The 20,675-nt window shown below is 40.5% G+C and overlaps 1 protein-coding gene across 1 annotated transcript in view; it reads left to right on the forward strand.

Moving 5' to 3' along the window:
- LOC110060790 (M-protein, striated muscle-like) overlaps positions 1 to 20,675 on the forward strand; it is a 35,218-nt gene that overhangs the window by 7,902 nt on the left and 6,641 nt on the right. Inside the window, exons 3-7 of the mRNA XM_020767587.2 lie at positions 4,587 to 4,688; positions 5,951 to 6,055; positions 15,556 to 15,855; positions 18,455 to 18,754; positions 20,022 to 20,327. Of these exons, the coding sequence (XP_020623246.2) occupies positions 4,587 to 4,688; positions 5,951 to 6,055; positions 15,556 to 15,855; positions 18,455 to 18,754; positions 20,022 to 20,327 (1,113 nt within the window). The remainder of the gene's footprint in view (positions 1 to 4,586; positions 4,689 to 5,950; positions 6,056 to 15,555; positions 15,856 to 18,454; positions 18,755 to 20,021; positions 20,328 to 20,675) is intronic.

A 20,675-nucleotide genomic window follows, 5' to 3' on the forward strand; every position in this document is an offset into this window, starting at 1 on the left:
ACTGGATTTAATGAAAAACCGCGTTTCCTTTAGCATTTAAAGAAACCGGAAGTGCGCCCGATGTATATTGGAAGTTACCCTTCCAGCGCGTGCGCAATTTACACTACTAATGCATTTTGGTAAGATCAAACAAAACCACATGCAGTCATTTTTTGTCTTTCTCTTGCTCTTGTTTTTCTGTTTTCTCTTATTTTGTCTTTGCTTGTACTTTTTGTATTTTGCATGTCGTGAAACAAAAAGACAAAAACATCTGAAATGGAACTGAATTTGCAAGTTATTGAGTTGTTTTCATTTTCCACGCTCAGAATGACGTAAGTAAGTGGAAGTGAAATTTCACTTCCTTAGCAACGCGCGCGAGCGCGCGCATGAATCGGTTAATGGGCCCTTAGGTGGCCGATTTTAAAGGCTTGTTTAGATTTATTCATGTTGCCATGGCAACGGCACATACGTCAGGTTAACTATCAGGAAACCAAAGTTTGTAATGTTTACCTTGCTTGCTGCCATTTTTGGCGACCGAGAGATCAAGGGATTTAGAGAAAAAGGTGAATGAAACATAGGTATCAAAAACTGTGTTCAGCCACCTTAATTTTATTCATTGTGCCCTTTCGATCCTAATGCGTCCCTTAGCGTTACAAGGACAAATAATATTAAAGCAGGCTTTCCCAGTTTGCGTACATCCTGGCAACGTTTGTAATTTTGCATCGATCGCCAACTCTATGCTCGTAACAACAGCAATCAAAGGAGACATGTGGTCAAACTCGTGGATTAAGTAATTTAGAGATGAAACATGTTGGTGGACTTGCAATTATTGGTGTATTATTAAAAGCTGCTAAAACAAGCCGCGTTCGTGCCACGCAAGGTCGCACTTATCTCACAAAGCGTAGGCTTTTGCTGGCTTTCGTTAGGCACATATTACAAACACATATGTCCAGAATAGCTAGGGTGGCAAAATTGCAGCCGAACATGGAGTGGTAAAGGGTTCTTGGGTCACAGAGGGCACTCCTGCCCCAAAAATCATAGAGTGCGCCTTCCCCTCCCCCCTCCCCCCAAAAAATCACATCTTGATGCTGATGTTTGTCTGCCTGCTGGGAAAATTTGCATGTATTCAATAATTTTTTTCTTTTTCGTACGAGTTTATAAACCTTTTTCACTGCATTTCACTCAAGGCTATAGGTACGTTTTCATATGAGACAGCACTTCTTTTCCAATGTGGAAACGCTTGTAATCGACAATGATTTAGATAAACATATACAGGCAAAAACTAACGAACAAATCCGACGTTTCGGCGACATCTTGGCGCCATTGTCAAGGGAAACTAATTAAATATGCGATTTCAAGAGTAACTAAGAATTCAGAGTTACTAATTTGCATAAGTTAGACGAAGACTTTAGCGCGAACTGAGTCTGATTGTACATTTAAACACGGTCGTAATTGTTTAATGAGTAACATCTCATTAATGAGACAATCAAACTTGTTGTGGCATTTTTTCAACACGCTAAAACAATTGCGAAGGTCACCCGGAATCCTGCCTGCGTGTCTATTATCATAGTGATTGCGTACTGACGAGGTCTTGCTTCTATGTCCATCAACGCGTACGAACAGATGGCCACGGGTGTAACCGACATAACCAGCATCGCACTGGTCACACTTGTCTATATATATATATTGCACGTAAAATACATTAAAATAAGTGGCCTCTTTTGGAAGCATTTTCAGTGTTGATCCAAAAACTCTGTCAACCCATAAATATGTGTTCCAACAAGCTCACACGGGGGTTTCTTTCCCTTTGTTATCTTTTCAATCAGGAAGCAAAAGTGTGAAAAAAAGACAGGGTAAGACTCATTTAAGCTTAACAAAATCAAATATTTGGGAATTTCTTTCCAAGTTTATGTGCATTTCACATCCCACTCAGAGTTCAGATCAAGGAACTAAAATAAACAAGACAAGTATAGAGAACACAACTTTAATCTAAACGTAACTCAATGTCGGTAGGACGTGGACAACTCAACATAAAACAAAAACTTCAGTGCTATAAACTGCAAAGGTGTGAACGAAGGTCTTGCTTAATTGAACGTTGGATCTCACAGGAGATCTAATCCGCCAAACTTGAAAAGTAAAACGATGAGAAATCAAAGACTACTGCAAGGCTGACACAACGTCATACATTTAGAACAATATTTCGGCTGACCTGCAGACTATACCCTAGCCTTCTTCAGGTTAAGATGCTACTAAATTTTAAAATGAAATTACAATATTATATAATGGTGCCGATGTTTATCCTGTTTTCAATAGCTGAAAAAAATTGTTCGTTTCGCTTATATAAGTTCATTAAGGTCGACGAATAAGACACATTCTCATCAAAGCTTACCACATTAGCATGTAAAGCGCCATGGACAAATAGTGGATTGGCGCTATATAAATATTTTGTTATTATTACAAATAGTGGATTGGCGCTATATAAATATTTTATTATTATTATTATTATTATGATTATTATTAGCATGAGATTTATTCATTTTCAGGTCACTTTCTAGCAAAAAATGCTCATCTCCTCGTCATGTTTAACGCTTGGACGAGTCAAATGAAATTCATGAAATTCAGCTTTCAAGTTGGCCATAGCGCCAACTCGAACATTCGAAGTAAACTCCACTTCGAACCGCGCAAACAATATAGCGAGGCTCGCGCTGACCACATGGTTACTATTCCAACATGGCGTTGTGCTCGGTCACTATTCCATAGCGTAGGGCTCGGGCGCTCTCGTTCGGGCCTACTAATTACGGACAGTGTCTAGACCTGAGTGAGTGACACATTTGCATGTCCGAGTGCCCGCAACAAGAACGTTTCTACGCTTCGCCTATCCACGAATTTAAAAGAGGACTGTGAGACATTATGTAAGTCATGCCTCATTGTGTCCCTTCCACCAAGTGTAGAGCAATCCTATCACGAAGGGTTGAAGTGCAATGGTTTTTCACAAAAGACTGTCTTCTGTTAGCTATATCTGTTTTCCAGTGGCAATATTGACAAACTACAAGCTGTACAGAATTTCGCCTCTAGAATGTAAGCGGTGCAAGACATACGACCATGTTACGCCGTTTTAAAAGGATGCCCAGCCAGCTCTACCTCATAAGTGCCCTCCCTGCTTTTAGAAAAATACTTGACTGGCTTTGTGCCAGAATATCTGTCTAGCAAGCCTAATGTAAGCCAGTACTTGACTAGAAACTCGCGACAGCCTAATTCTCATTCCCCTTTTCAAAACGGCTACAGGCCAGAGAACTTTTCATTATAAAAGTGTAAATCTCTGGAACTGTTTAGAGGCGACCTTAAGAATTTGCGAATCTGTAGCAACATTAAAGAAGACCCCGAGACATCGACTTTTCAAGAAACATTTAGCCTCTTAGCATCACATTTTGGCGCTTTTGTTTGGAAAACGTTCTAAAGGTGTTACCCAACAGCACCTTACTGGGTCTACGTATGGTACTCGTTCTTGTGCTTATACGCTAGTGGAAACCGTTCTTAACAATGATAAGTCCATTGCGATCTCACGCGAAGGACACCAATATATCCATTAACAAAAAAAGGTGATTAACCGCCAATCACTTTACCTTTAGCCAAGAGTTGATATTTTAGTGGCCTCCAGCTCTGAAACAAGTGCACTGACAAGTTATGATAAAAGACCAATCTGTCTTTTTGTTTCGAGGAATTTTAATGATGGTGGAGTTAGTTTTGTTTCCTGAGAATCTCAATGCTTCCCGAGGGAATGTCGAGCGATCAGACTCGAACAGCCGACTGCCGCTTGGTACTTCTGTCTCGCCTCCTAGCATAACTGAGAAAAAGCCTTGTCGAGAACCTCGACGAAATCTTTAGATTATACTCGTCGCCAATGTAGAGTCGCGCTAAATAAAATAACTCCTACTTTTAATACACACGAATGGATCGTTACATCTTGGGTTCCACACACACTGCGCGTACATTACGCTTGCTTATATAAATAGCGAAAACAATTCCTATATTACGTGATTGGTTCCTAATTACCTTTAGCCAAGATTTGATATTTAAGCGGCCTCAAGCTCTAAAAGACGTGCACTGATAAGTTATGATTAAAGTTGTTTCGAAGAATTTTAATGATGATGCAGCTAGTTTTGTTTCCCAGGAATCTCAATGTGAAGCAATGTCGAGCGATCGAGGTATTGCCTTTATTGTATGCTTCCAACTTCTTATATCACCTTATTTTAGCAGTCGGAAATCCGGCGTGTGTATTTCTGCGGCTACTCGTTAAGGTTAAGAGGTATTATAGATCTCGGCCTAACTTGAAAAAAATTTCGGGTCAATGTTTTCAAGATGAGGCGCCTGCAACCTACAATAATCACGTAACTATAAAACGATAAAATAACCCAAGTGGGAAAAACATAAACATTCTATTCGCAAGCAAATCTTCCATTTACGTTATTCAAATTTAAAGTGACTACCGTTTTTAAATGTTATAACAGTACGAAAATTTCCAAACCCAGTAACTTCGGTTGTATCGATGTCAGTTGCTTGGGGCTGATATTTTGTTAATTTCTTTCTTATTTTACATACAAACACAGGTGTGTCCAAAGCGGCTAAACTGGACAACAACATAGGCAGTGGAAATATATGTACTCCGAAGAAACCAGCGAGCAGTGGAGCAGACAAAGAACTAGAAAGGGGTAAGACATATGAATTTAATTTCCATTCCTGCAACAAAGAAATTTGGCGAAGGGGGGAAAGAAAATAAGTTCCAAAGAGTCACCGTTTTGGAAAGTAAGCTTGTAAACTTAAATGTAGTTGCCATAGATTATTTATGTCTGTACCATGTACTGAAAGGCTTCTTTTCACCAATTCATAATCATAGGGAGAAATTTGACGATAACTGGCGTTTTTGCTTGGAAAATTTCCTTAAAGTGTTACCTAACGGCTTACAGAGTCTACTTATTGTATTTGTTCTCGTGCTTATACGCTAGTAGAAACCGTTCTTAACAATGATAAGTCCATGGCGATCTCTCGCGAAGGACACCAATATATCCATTAACTAAAATAGATGATACATTATTGCATTCTTGAAGCGACTAGAGGGTTCAATGGTCAAATAACCAATTCCTTAATATAATCTTGAAGGGTATGTGACTGTAAATATCCTACCTATATATCCATTAACAAAAATACGTGATTAACCGTCAACCAGTTTATAATTACATTTAGCCAAGATTTCATATTCAAGTGGCCTCAAGCTCTAAAACACATGCACGGACAAGTTATGATTAACGTAGTTTCGAGGAATTTTAATGATGGTGCAGTTAGTTTTGTTTCCCAGGAATCTGAATGTTTCCCGAGGCAATGTCGAGCGATCGAGGTATTGCCTTTTTTATACGCTGCCAACTTTTTATATCACCGTAGTTTAGAATTCGGACTTCAGGATTTGTAAATTTATGCAGCTACTCGTTGAGGTAAAGAAGATTGATTACAGATCTTGGCCTAACTTGGAAAAAACTGGCCAATGTTTTCAAGATGAGGCTCTTTTTTCAGAATCTGAACTTTCTGATCAGTTGGGTATTTGTAAACTAGGAAAAAAATTTACACCCATGATTGTTTGCAAAGAGGGAAAAAGTTTATCTGAATGGCAAGCTGGCAATTGCAATTCACGGGAAATATATTCATTATTGTTGAACGAATTTCAAAATGTATTCAACGGAAGAACAGGAACGTGGAATGCAATGTGGACAGTCGAACAGTTGTTGGCAGTTGTTTACTGCCATCTCACAATTTATAGCCCCTTTTCAAAAGCCATCACATGTGCGTGCGATGGCTGAACTAATCACAGTACTACGTCCCTTATTTTTTTTTCTATATCGAACATGTACTGTGTATAAGGACATGATCTGTCACCGCTGAACATCAAGTGAAAGGGTCTATCTCACTTTTTCTTTTTCAGTAAAAAAGAAAACAAACGAAGAGCCAGATATCTGGAAATATCTGTTTCTGATTCTCCCAGCAGTGGTACTTGTAGTAGGGGTACTTTGGTTTTTATTGTCTGCAGGTAATAAAAACTGTAACTTGTGTTGTTAACTAAATCCTACATCGTCAGCCAAACTGCTCATGCTAATAGTTAGTGAATACTGGGTCATGTGATGAGGTAGTTTGGAACGTAATTGGACCTGGTGGAATATGATTGTTTGAACGAGTCATTTCAAATGGGACGAGCGCGAGGCACGAGACTGGCCCAGGCCTTTCTCAACCCCCTCCCCCGCCATGCGCCCTACTTAAGGTGTAAATATTTACCAAGTATTCCATAAGCTTGCGGAAGCTATGAAGTGATAAATAACAAACAAAGCGGGTAGCGCGGATGAAATGGAACAATGGATAATTTGGACATTTCAGTTTCATCTAAGCAAAGTGATGGTATGGAAAAGGCGGGAAATCCGTCGTGGATTGCATACTTTTTTAGTTGAAAGCGAAAGCGAGGAAAGCAAGCGAGATAGCGTTTCTTCAGGAATATTGCTGTCATAGATAATCTCATCTGAAGACGTCCATATTTTGAATTTTTTAAAGTAGAAAGATGAACGGGAAGATCCGACGGAATAGCCCATCAGAAAACAACGCTCTTTGCAGCTCTAACTGCGAAATAGAGAGCTTAAATGTTTATGCGGCTATTATTAACCTAACAGATGTGTTGGACGGAAGATGCAGCTGCTATGCTTGCTCAACATAATAATAATACAACCAATTTAAGTAATCTTGAACTTATTTTTTAACTAATTAGACCTATAAAACATATTTTTAATTATTAACCACCTATATATTTTATATAATATTAGTATTTTATATTTTATATTTGTATTTATGTTAGTGTCCCCAATTAGTTATCTTTAGCTAAACACTCTGACACTTAAATAAAGTTTATGTATGTATGTATGTATGTATGTATGTATGTATGTATGTATGTATGTATGTATGTATGTATGTATGTATGTATGTATGTATGTATGTATGTATGTATCATCGATAGATTATAATTGCGTTGCTCGGGTTTGATGAAATTAATTGTAGTATAAAAAGATTGGACGCAAATGTAAATTTAAAAAGTTTATTACAGAGCTAAGCTTAATTTTTGTACTGAAACTAGACTGTTTTCATTTCCTGAACTTTTAGCCGAAACATATTTTGTTTCCTGGAAAAAAAAAATTGACGCTGGAAACAATGTGCCCCAAATGGAAAAACCAGGAAACGTTGCTGAAACATGCACGTGCTACACATGTTTCTGGAAATATGTTTCCTCGTTTTTCCAGTTTAAAATCATTTCAGTTTGTTCAGCAACAACTACATTTACTCTATTAACCGCGAATAGAAATTCCTATTTATTTAGGTGTATGATCTAAAAAGACTGCTGCCAGAGCATTATTTAGAGTGCTGTTTGTTCAGGTTTCCAGACAAATGATAACTTCTAAAACGTCAAAAATCCTACTTTTACATTACTGGAGTCCACGAGAACGTTAGCAGCGTAGCCGGGTGGTTTAGGGCGCTGGCGTTGTAATCCGGAGGTTCCGGATTCAAGGCCTCCACCCTGCCACTAGCGGGACTTTTTTTCTCGGTAGTCCCGAGTTCAAATCCTCAGTCATGCTTTGTAAATAGCCAACTGGTATGTCTCCTGCCAGTTGGGATTTTTAATACTGTTTCGTTTATTTAAAGTATTTGTTTCCTCTGTTTCTGTAGGACGCCTGTAAACTAGCTAAGCTTAGTGCTTGTATAGCTAAGTGCATGACCACTATAAATAAGATTTAAATTTTTTTCACCTCTAATTTCCCCTGACATTCCTTTAACCTTAGATAACGAGCTCTCGGATTGAGCGAGGAAAAAATGAGACAGACCTTGTGGACGAGAAAGAAGGACGTGTACAGCTACTAGTGTGACTCAAAATTTCACCCTTCTTGGTCCTCTGGCTTTCTCTGATACTTTGTAAATCCCTGATATCAACTTCTATAGTGATAAGATTTCTCTCTTCTAAACATCGATTATGCGTATTCGTTCTAACTGACTTATCATTACGTCACTCAAAACATAGTAGCCGATGAGAGCGCGCTATTGCTGAAAAAAAAAAGAAAAAAAAATCCAGCTAGAAAGCAATACGCTTTATTACCACACCCAATTAGCCAATTAGAAGCTACGTCTACTCTCCTGATATCCTGCGATATCAAGTCAATGACCAGATATGCCTACGATATATGAAGAGTTACACGTTAAGTAATTTTTCCGTGTGTCAAATTGAAAGATGGAATCAGAAATAAAAATTTAAGCACGCAATTAAATATTGAACGTTTGTTTTCGGGCGAAATGTCAAATCTTTCCTGCCAAAACTAAACTGGCGGACGCTCATCAACTGCGCGATGATCGCCAACCGTTCTAAAACTTCTGATTTTCTAAGATGAAACCGGAGTTTCCAGTTTTCTCAAATTTTTTGGTACGCCTCAATGGCAAATTAGGCTCGTTTGGTCTCGCCATGGTTATTTTGGGTCGATTGCGTCTCGCCAAAAGGCGAACCATGGCTCGAACAAACTCGCCTGACATCCAGCCGAAGCGTGCCAAAAAATGTGCGATACGGCATATAATAAGTGACTCTGAATAACCCCCCAGAAACATCTTCGCAAACCTTTAGAGCATTAGTGGCTCCGCTGTAAAATGGAAGTTACGAAAAAGATATAATCGAGGCTCGCTTCGAATCTTTTGCTTGTTAAATTGTCAAATTTCGTTCGTCCGTTTTTATTTTAATTAATAGTTAACCACTCGACTGACTCATTTTTAAACTCGTGGATACGCGAAGCGTAGAAATGTGTTTGTTGCGGGGACTCCGATATACAAATGTGTCACTCACTCAGGTGTAGACACTGTTCATAATTAGTCGGCCCGAACGAGAGCGCCCAAGTCGTACGCCATGTTGGAATAGTAACCGAGCCCGGCGCCTTATTAGAATAGTAACCGTGCAGTCAGTAGTTACTCAAAGCCTGCATCGTGCTAACCCGAATAGACCATTTTACAGTTGTCGGCTTAGTGACGTGGCCTTTGAATGGCAGCGAGGCTGGAGGTGACCTTGTTTTGATACAGACCTTACTGCTTTTGTTGTGTAAATGAAGTTGTTCTTATGGTAACTAGCTGGCATTTAAAAAGGAAAAGCACAGAGGTCTGTATCAAAGCAATCTTCCCGGTGAGGCCAGGGTATTGGCATGACACTGAAAAACGCCAGAATCCTCCAAGTGAGTGTCTGTGCTCTGCAAGAGAAAAACACGATTTTCCTTGTGTTTACTGGATAACGTCGCTTCGTAAAAGGAGCTGATTGAAATTTGCCAACCCAGCTGATTTTAAATAGAGCTTATCACGGTTTTGGGCGCCATATTGACGGAGAGACAATAAACAGGAGGCGGAGCCCTTAACTACCGTAACATTCCTTCGAAATATCGATAAATATTCTTGACGCTTCGTGACCTGGCAAGCTGAAATGCTAAACTTTTTCAGGCAAGCTAGCACCGCAGCTTCCAATAGACTGCCGAAGTTACGTGTATATTATAGCTTTGAACAGAGAATTTGTCCGATAGCGGAGCCCACATTCATTGGTAGCTTGATTGTCGCGAAATTACTTTAAACGATGGTTGCAAATTAAAACAAACATGAAAAAAGCCTCTCTGTAATATTTATTCATACTACCCAGCCCTGAAAAAAGGGAAATCGTTCATGCTCCAAAATTTGTGCTGTCAGTCCTTACGCGGACATCCTCCAAATGCTTCTTGCGAAACAACAACGAGAGCAAGATGAAAACTTTTTTAAATATTTTGATTTTAGGCCTTTAGAAACGTGTCTGCCTAATTCGGAATAACAATTTCCAGCTGAGTCAGAACAATCAAGAATAAAGTTGCACTTTTCTTTGCGACAAAAACGAACACTTGAATTGTTATAAATATCATATTTTTTAGCCACAGGTGTGGTCGTGGTAGTGGATTTTGTCGTAGTATCTCTTAAGCTGTGTTAACACTAGGCCGAAACATGATTAGTCTGATCACGAATGAAACATGTTTCTTTATGAAAAGTGTTCACATCAGACAGTGCACTGCGCGAATCATGGTTGAAACCTGATTATTCTGAACATGATTGAAACAACCTCGCGGGGTAGTTTTAATCATAATCAGACCAAACACGTTCAAAATGGTGGATGGATGCGGAGAGGAGGCGAGTGCCCAAGAGAACCAAAATTGGGGCTGTTATGAGGCCAAATGTCTAGTTGAAATATGGACCAATGAAGAAATACAAAGGCAATTATCGGTGATGGGTAGAAAGCAGAATATTTAGGAGAACATTGTCGCAAAACTTAATGCCAAATGCGAGTACCATGAAACAGCATGAATTATACAACCATGTATGAAACGTGTTTGAAACCGATATCTGATATGAACAATGCAATGACAAACATGTTTAGGCGGAACATGTTTCCTTGAAACATGTTTACTCTAATCACGTTTCGGCTTTAATGTGAACACAGCTTCAGAAACCTGTCTTTCCGGTTCCTGCGGTCGTTTCCATTAGTCACCAGGGGCTCAATATACATAAAAGTTGCCATTTTTTTCATCTTGTATTTTTTAATCTCTCTTAGCTGTGATTGAAACGTGCGTTATTCTATCTACGTTCTTGAGCCTTTTAGTTCCACGAGAAATAAAACATGGTGTCAGGAGTGGTCGAAAATTGCTGAACTGCTCAACGTTACCGTATCTTCAGCTTACTAGGCCGGTAAATAACCTTATTTCACTTTCGTCGGAACCAAGGCAGGTTAACCAATCCCAACCATGGACGCTCGACAAGCGTTCAAGAAGTTTAAAGCACGATGCAAGCTATACTTTCTGGCCCGCGGAAAGACAAATCGGAGAAAGGAAAACTATCTTCTTATCTGGTCGAGCGACAATGGAATCGAATTAATTTCCGAGTGGGCTTTAATCGCTGAAGAGTAGACGAAACTCGATACCGACTAACCGCGCCTTGAGAATTACCTGTCTCCAAAGAGCAACTTCGGTAATCAAGGTACAAGCTCAGGACCTTGAAACAAGAACCTGGGTTAGACAGTGGATTCGATCATTTTTGAAGACAATTCGAATACCGGTCGAAGAATGCCATTTTAGCAGCCCAGATGAGCATATCATCTATGCCCCTATCTTTGGATCTATTTCCAAGCGTATTCAAACCAAAAACCAAGTTCCTAGACAAGGACGCCACTCTTACGCTTAATACCGCTCTGGATGTTACCCGGAGTGAAGGGCAAGTAACCAAATCAAAAAAATTTCACCCGGTACTTCAACTCATGTTGACCCGCTGAAACATGATCTTCCCATCAAACCCCACCCAACCAACCCCCATTCGTTTGTTTGGATGCTGCGCTACCGAGCGCGATATATATTCCTGAGCGATGCTTGCCCTGCTTATGATTTAAAATACGATGCATACCTGGAAAATAGAAACATTGAAGAAACGTCTGCCGTTCATCAAAGCCTGACAAAAAGGGGACGACGAAGGGCGGCAACCTAAACCTACGAAAGGGAAACCTTATAGAAAGAAGCATTTCCTTAGCCTTGAGGCTCGTGATCAAAGGAAAGACAGCCCCGAAACATCATTTTCAGAACAGATGTACTCCCATATCTTGCCAGCTAATCAGTTCACAAAGAATGAAACCCAAGCGTTGCTAAAGGTGGAAGTGGCCTCAGATCACAACAAGAAACCGCTCTTGTGTAAAGTAGACACTGAAGCTGAAAGAAACATTATCTTTCCGAGTATCTACAAGTCACTCTTCCCAAATTCATCCTGGACCCCTAGTAGTGTCGCACCATCTATCACCATCATTACTGCCCTTGGTGGACATGCTGTTGGTTATCATGGCACCTGTGTACTCAAGCTGGATGATACTGGCTCCTGTACATCATACCCATTCCGTGCTGTTGATGGTAATGAGCCAAACGTATTAAACCTATCAATATGTACAGATGTGAACCTGGTTACCATGAATTCCAGTGTCACAAACCCTGGAGGCTGCCAAGCCAAGTACTCAGCTTCGACCTTTTATCGACCTAGATCCAGTCGCTAAGGACGAGGTGCTCAGAAAATAGAATGATTACTCTGAAGATGTTACCTACTTTCCGGGCGAATACAGTATAACAGTTGATTCTACTGTTCCCCCAGTTTTGCACTCTCAACGAAGTGTTCCAGAATCTCACAGGGAACCCTTAAAGAAGGAACTTGATTTATTGGTTGGGTAGAAAATCCAAGCAAAAGTTACCGAGCCAACTGATTGGGCCACAATCAACTCCCTGGTATGCGTCACTATGCGCACTGGTGTATTGCGGCTCTGCCTGGACCCGACAGATCTAACGATCAAAAGGCCGCACAACTTTACACCCACATTAGAGGATGTTCTACCTAAACTTAGTGGTTCCAAATGCTTCTCAACTTTTGATGCACGCAGAGGGTATTGGAATATCAAGCTCACCCGGGAAAGCTGGCTGTTGACTGTTGACTGTTGAAAACCTTTAATTCGCAGTTTGTAACATACAGATTTTAGCGTCTGCTTTTCGGTTTGTGCCCCGGACATTTACCAAAGTAAAGCAGATGAAACCTGTGACGACTTACCATGTGTCACTGGAATTGCAAATGACATTTTTGGGTATGGCTGCAACAGTGATTTTAACGATCACGATGAAAACCTTCGTGCTGTTCTTTAGCGTGCTCGTGACACTGGTCCTCGCTTCACCCTGGACAAATTCAAATTCAGGTGCACTCGAATTCCCTTCTTAGCCATACCATTGGTGCTGAAGGCCTGCATCCTGATCCACGGAAGGTCGACTCCATACTGTCTATGGATCCCTCACAGGCCGTGCAGATCTACAAAAATTCCTTGGGATGGTCCAGTTCCTGAGTCATTTCATTCCTGAGCTAGCATCCATAGGAGCTAGCCTTTGGGATCACCAAGAAGACACGAGACTTTCTTTGGAGTCCTGATCATCAATCTGCCGTAGACTGCATCAAGAAAACAATCATGGCCACTACCTCATTGCAGTACTTTGACAGCACCCATACTGTAACCATTCAAGTGGATGCCTCACAGAGGGGTTTAGGAGCCGTTCTCCTGCAAGCCAATGGTCCAGTGGAGTTTGCTAGTAAGTTGCTGACAGTCTTTACTTTAATATTTAGAGGGAAATGTTAGCTGTTTTTTTTGGTTCGGAAAAGTTCCATTACTATGCCTACGGCATAAGCCACTAGAGGCTATCTTCAAAAAACATCTGTCAAGTGCACCACCCCGCATCGCTAGGATGCTGCGCATACAGAAGTACGACATGCAAATGCGTCAGCTGACGCTTTTTCAAGAATCATCTCTTGTTGTGGTAAGTCGTACAAGGGTTTGATGTATCTGTATGCGAGGTCCATCGTCATCTTAATTCAAGCCTAACGAGAGTGTCCCAGCCTGAAAGAAACCGATAAGGATACAACCTTATAGGTCCGGCGTGAAGTCATTATAAATGGATGGCCTGAAAAGAGATCTGATTGCCCTGCCTATCTTCATGCTTACTGGAACTATCGCGATGAGTATACTGTAGTGGATGGCCTGATCTTTTTGGGGACGCGTATTGTCATCCCTGAGTGATGTTCTGAGAAAGTTACAGTACGCCCATCAGGGTCCCGGGAACTGCAGGCCCAGGGTAAAGGGCTCAGTATTCTGTGCAAACATCAACTATGATATTAAGGAGCTGGTTAAGAGCTGCCCCTCCCCTTGCCAGCGTCATTAGAAGTTGAATGCCAGGGAACCTTTGCTGCCTAATCATGTACCGCAGAAGCCATGGCATACTTTAGACTCTGACATATTCTCCTGGGAGAATTCTAACCACTTCTTAGTTATTGACTACTACAGCAAGTTTCCTGATGCCAAAAAGCTTACTAACATCCAGTCGTCCGTGGTCATTACATACCTGTCTTCGACGAACATGGGATCTCGAGTAAGCCGGTAGCAGACAATGGCTCTCAGTACACATCTGCTGCTTTTCAGGAGGTCAGTCTTAAATACAGATTTACTCATCTCACATCCATTCTACTTTGTAACGTTTGATAAGTATTTTTATCAAATAAGTAAAGACATTATTATAATAATATAATACAATTCCCCCGTATTTTTTCGTGAGAGGACAGTGCAAAGTGTGAAAGATCTTTTGCACAAATGAAAGACATCTGGCCAAGATCCTCATTTAGCTATGCTTTGTCTCCGTAGCACCCCACTCTCAATCATGACTTTCCTTCACCTACAGAGCTTCTGAATGGCCGGATATATCAGACAAACCTGCCAGCTGCCACTGATTATCTGCAGTGGAGACATCATGTTAAATTACAACGCAGACAGGATAACCAGAAGGTGCAATATAATAAACCAGCGCAGCGGCCACTTCATTCGTGTTGTCAGAAGATCTTGTTCGTGTCCTCAATCCAGTTACTTGTAGTGGTGCCTGAGTGCCAGGCAGTGTTCAACATGAGGCAAATACCACGCGTTAGCACCTAGTAGCCACTGAAAAAGATGAAACACTTCGGTGAAACCATCGTCATCCTCGTGCTGCTAGATAGTCTTTCCACTTCCGAAGCAATGAAGTCCCTGATGATGTTTCATTTACTGACTCCATCTCGTATGCACTGATCACGAAGAGCGTAGTGCCAGCAGTGCCCCTGTTTCCCCAGAAAGTTCTGCTTGCTATTCTGCTGAGTCATTCGAATCTGTATCTCCAAGCAGAACCGCGGATCCTTCTGTGTTACTACTTCGTAGGTCCAATACAAGAGTTAAGGCTCAAGATAGACTGAACTTATAAGCATGCAGCTTACAGTGTGAATTTGTATCTGAACATTTGTTTTGTTTTCCTTAAGAAAGTGGGGGATGTCGTAGTAACGCTTAGAAGCCTGTTTCTCCATTTCAGGCCTGCGGCCGTTTCCATTAGTAGCCACGTGCCCAAAGACATATAAGTCATCAATTTATCCATCGTGTATCTTTTCATCTTGCTCGCTTGTGATTAAAATGTATGTGATTCTCTATACCCTCGTACGCCTCCTCGTTCCACAGGATTTACAACAGTTGTTATTATTGTTGACAACCAGACAGACAGACGGACAGATAAAATAGAGTCAATAGAAAACGCAAATGACTAAATGCGACATGTAACACGGATCTGAATCTAATAATCCTAGCTAATACAATGTTGTAACATTAATGTTCATATGAATAAACGAAACGTATGCAATAAGCCATTTCCTAGTTCCCTTTTGCCTCTGTGTCAAAACCAGTCTAAACGCGAAGCCATTCATATGACTTCGGCCTACAGGTTCATTTTCATGCAAATCAAACTCATTTTCATTACAATGGTTTCGCACTTACACTCGTTTTGAAACAGAGGCACAAGGGAACTCGGAAATGACCTATTGTCCCATGCAAAAGAAGTACCGTATTTCATTAATAATATTTTTACTTTGCTGTGTTTGAAACAGCCGTCCCTAACCCAGTGGCTCTCAAAGACCTACCTGAAGAAGTAACCAACAACGACTACATAACCTTGAAATGGACTGAGCCAAAAAGTAATGGGGCACCCATCACTCATTACACGCCCTACTATAGAATCGTGACGTCCAGAGGTCCGGGAGAGTGGACGGAGCTTAAGATGAAAGATGCACTTCAGCTCTTGCTCCGTGTGAAAGTGAATCGAGGCAAAACATATGAGTTTGTTGTAACGGCATCAAATAGTCGCCGCGAGAGTGATAAAGAAAACATCAAAAGAGTCAACGTGTTGGGTAAGTTACAGTTGCTGTTATTACATGTGTTTGGTTGATCGCGTTTCTTATTATTCCGATTAGACTGAACTATTTTTTCAAGGGCCGATGCAGTAGCGCTCTGCTGTGGAGTCTCATGATCGTAGGTATGCGTGACTTTTTAGGAATTCCATTACCCCTGTTCTTGTTGTAAGGGTACATCATTTTTTGCGCACTGCGCAGCAGCGCAGAGGTAGCGCAGTGGCGCAGTAGGAATTTCATTACCTCTGTTCTTTTGATGGGTAAATTATCATTAGCGCAGTTGCGCATTGGCGCAATGGTGCAGTGGTGCCGTCACACAACGACCCAGCTGTCGAGTAATACGGTGATGCAGTGATACGGTGGAATTGTGGTACAGTGGTAGAAAGGCTTAGTACCCCAGTAGAGCAATTGCACAGTGGCACAGCGGTGCACTGGCGCAGCTAAGCGCCAACACAGGTACCAGGTGATGCAGAGACGCAGGGACACTGTGGGATAGTGGCGCAGTGGCACAATACCCTAGCGCCCCAGGGGAGCAATTGCGTAGTGGTACAATGCTGTAGTACTGCGGTGATGCAGTTGCGCTGTGGCGTTGTGGCGTGGTGGCCCAGTTGTCTTTTATTGTATTCATTGCACCCTTTCGATCTATTATGCGTCTCGTAGCGTTACAGGGACAAATAACACTAAAGCAGGCTTTCCTAGTTTGCGTACATCCTGGCAAAGTTTGTAATTTTGCTTGTAACAACAGTAAAAAAAGGACTGTGAGACAATGCAAGTCATCATTCTTTGCAAATGTGTATTAATTGTCCAGAGTAAATAAGGCATTGTTGTTGTTGTTGCTGCCTCACTGTGTCCCTTATTCCACCAAATGCAGAGTATATATCAATAAATATAAAATGAACCCTGTCATTTGTCGGGCGAAACACCAAGTAATCGCCCTATATGATTAGGTTCAAAAGGTTGTTCCCGTGCCACTCATTGCGAACTAAAATTAACTTCCCGGGTTTCTAGTTAGCAAGTCTTGGTGTGTATATACAACGGAATGCCAAGCTAGAGATGCCAGAGAGAGGCACTGTAGATTGAATTGAATTCCTAAGTAGTGTTTTTTAATAATGACGTACTAATTATATAACTATCAAAGCAAACGGAATTCAGAATTTCAAAAAAAGGATGTTTTAAGTTTTTCCTTCAGGGCACTCTCGAATAATAATCATTGACAAATGCTTCATTTACTAAGCTCGTTTACTGGGCGCAAAAATTTACTCTCACACGGAGGTTTGGAGTAAAATGGCTGAGGGAATTTCATCGGGATCCAGAGTTTCAAAAAAGGTCGTTTTATGTTTTTCCTTCAGGGCGCTCTTGAATAATAATTATTGACAAATGATGCGTTGATGAGCTGGTTTACTGGGCAACAAAATTTACTCTCACACAGAGGTTTGGAGTAAAATGGCTGAGGGAAATTCCAAAACCGCTTTATTGAAAATAACCAGTTTGTAGTTGAAATAACAAATTGCAATCTGGTGGAAATATTTTGACCAGTGGAGTTGAGGGCCACCAAAACGCCAAACGGTTTACAACAGTCAAAAAAGTAAAACAAAATATTATTATTACCTTCGAGGTTTTGCCCTCAAGGTTATTATTATCTTCGAGATTTCGCCCTCAAGGTTATTATTATTGCCTTCGAGGTTTCGCCCTTAAGGTCAATTTTTCAATTTGGGCACTCAGTAGGGCTTGTTTGTGCGTCGACTTCTTGTCTGACATAGCTTGTTCCTACCTGTTAAATTTTAATTTTTGGGTCGCTAACATGGCTCTCTATCTTTTATTTCTGTTCTTCATTGTGAAGGGCAATTGTTCGTTTCTGTCTTTATTATGTTTTTCTTTAATGGTATGTCTCTAAAACGTTCTTTGAGGCTTCTGAACAACGCTTCTAGACACCCATCCTCCTAAAAAAAGAGGCCGGCTCTGCAATTACCACAGGGTCTGGAAATATTAATTCAGCTTCTCCAGCTGCTACAGGCGTCAAAGTTAGGGGAACGTAAATGCGTTTAAGTCACATTGCAGACGTTTCAGAAATAAATGCGCTAGAATGCCCCATTTGAGACAACAACCGCTATGTTGAAAAACGTGTCGAGACGAATTGAACTCGCAAAAGAATTAAGCGCTCTTTCGGTTGCCTTACCGGTAGAGAAAAACTGGAGAGTTCTTACCTTACCGGTCGGAATTCAAATAGAAACTTCCTCACACAATGAGAAATCCGAATGAATGGACGCGTGCTTGGGAGAGGCTACTAAGCAAGAGCCTCGTCGTGAGGGGATGTGGCGCATCAAGCATTCACGTTCCCCTAATCCCTACCATTTTGTGTTGTTACATGCCATCTCCAGTAATTATAAAACTGTAATAGGATAAAATAACTTAAGTTGGAAAAACATAAAAATTCTATTCGCATTCAAATATTCCATTATTTAAATTTTAAATGACTACCATTTTTAAATGTTATAACAGCACGAAAATCTCCAAAACCGGTAACTTTGGTTGCATCGATGTCTGCTGCTTATGCTGATATTTTTGTTGAATTTTTTCTCCATTTACCACACAAACACAGGTGTGCCCAAAGTGGTTAAACTGGATGAGTTACCCAACGAGATAGACGGTGGAAATATAACTCTAATATGGAAGGAGCCAGAAAACAATGGAGCAAGCATAGAAAAGTACACTGTGTACAAAAGACTCGTCACATCTCAAGCTCAGGAGTCAAAGTGGGAGGAAGTTGCCACTACTCGAGTTCGAGAATACATCATCGAACTAGAAAGGGGCAAGACATATGAATTTTCCATTACTGCAACAAACAAATGTGGCGAAGGGGCAAAAGAAAATAACTTCCAAAGAGTCACCGTTTTGGAAAGTAAGCTTGTAAACTTAAATGTAGTTGCAATGGATTATGTATGTCTGTTCCCTGTACTGAAAGGCTTTTTTTTTTTTTACCAATTCATGATCATAAGCAGAAATTTTTTGATACTTGCTTCCCGTGCTGCGATGGTTGATAGACGTTCGTTAAAGTTTTTTGTTATCCGATTTGTTTTTCTACACCTAGTTGTCGGTGGCTTCTGTCCACCTTCATCAGAGTTGTAATGTTTAGGTTCGTTACCAACCGTAAAATTGCAACTCTGTTGAAGGTGGAAGCAAAGCCACCGAAAACTAGATATAGGAAAAACAGATCGGATAACAGAAAACCTTCACGAATGTTGATAACTGGCGCTTTTGTTTGGAAATGTTCCTAAAGTTGTTACCTAAGGCACAGATTCTACGTATGGTAACTTGTTCTCGTGGTTATACGCTGGTGGAAACCGTTCTTAACAATGATTAGTCCATAGCAATCTCTCACGAAGGACACCAATATTATCATTAAAAAACGTACGTGACTAACCGTCAATTACTTTACCCTTAGTCAAGAGTTGATATTTGATTGACCAGCTCTAAAACACGTGCACCAATAAGTTATGAGAAAAGACCAAGCCATTAAAATGACGGTGCATACTAAGCACGAATAGGATGTTTTTATGACAATTGGAGGACTTCAAAACACTATTAACATAAGTTATAAAGCTAGCATACTTCAATAGACCTCTTTAGCTTGGGCGGTTTGTAGTCCCATTTCAGACAATGTGATGATTTTCTTCAGAATTCCTGTTTCAAATTTTCAAATAGTCGCGTGTATATCAATAAAAATTTTTTAGATGGATAAAAGAACAATTCTATAGAGAATATCACAAGGTCTGAAATGGGAAAACAAACCGCCCAAGCTTAAGAGGTCTATAAACAATTAATGACGGTTCCGAGTGAGACAGTTTTGTTTGCTGAGAATCTCAATGTTTCTGAAGGCGATGTGGAGTGATCGGGGTATTGCCTTTTTTGTATGCTTCCAACTTTTTGTATCACATTATTTTGGCAGCGGACTTCGGGTTTGTACATACATGATGCAGCTACTCGTTAAGATTAAGAAAAATTATAGTTCTCGGCCTAACTTGAGAAAAACTGGGCAATGTGTTGAAGATTAAGCGCCTGCAACCTACCTTCTTTTAGAATCTCAACAGTTATCGTAACTTTCTAATCAGTTGGCTATTTCCTAAACTAGAAAAACTATTTACACCCATGATTTCTTTTATACTCAGCCGTTCCAATGCCAGTGCAACTGCTTGAAGTACCTGACAAGATCGACAAATGTGACTTTCTTTTGAAGTGGAAAGAGGCACGTGATAATGGTGCGTCTATAACAAAATACACGGTTTACCAAAGGACAGTGAATGGAAATGGTCAAATGCAGCTCTGGAAAGGCATCCATTCTTTCCTTGCTTACGAATATCATGTGCTCAACTTGGAGAGGGGTGAACTCTACGAATTCAAGGTAACTGCCACAAACAAGATTGGGGAAGGGATGGAAGATGAACAGAACTTCAAACAAGTCAAGGTAGAGGAGGGTAAGTTTATCTGAACAGCAAGCTGACGTTTTGACAAACTTTTATCATGCAAGTGGCCTACGTTCTATGAATGGAATTGCCAAGATTGCCAAATATTTTTGCTGTGGCAATTAATACCATTTAGCCTAAAGTTTTCTTTGTTAATACTTCTGGGGGAAGAGGGCTGTTTGAGACACCCCTCTTCATGTTTCTGTCAAAGGATTTACTCAATGGTTTAAAACTAGTATGGCGTTTAAACTATCCCACCTCGCACGCTTAGTGACGTCAAGTATAAAAATGTCTGCCATCTTGGGTTTAAGATTTTTTTTAAAATGTAAAAGAAACAGTCTAAAAATGATTCTCAAAAAA

This window comes from Orbicella faveolata, unplaced genomic scaffold, assembly GCF_042242905.1.
Source record: "Orbicella faveolata isolate gen_17 unplaced genomic scaffold, um_ofav_v1 contig_46, whole genome shotgun sequence".
Lineage (NCBI taxonomy): Eukaryota > Metazoa > Cnidaria > Anthozoa > Scleractinia > Merulinidae > Orbicella > Orbicella faveolata.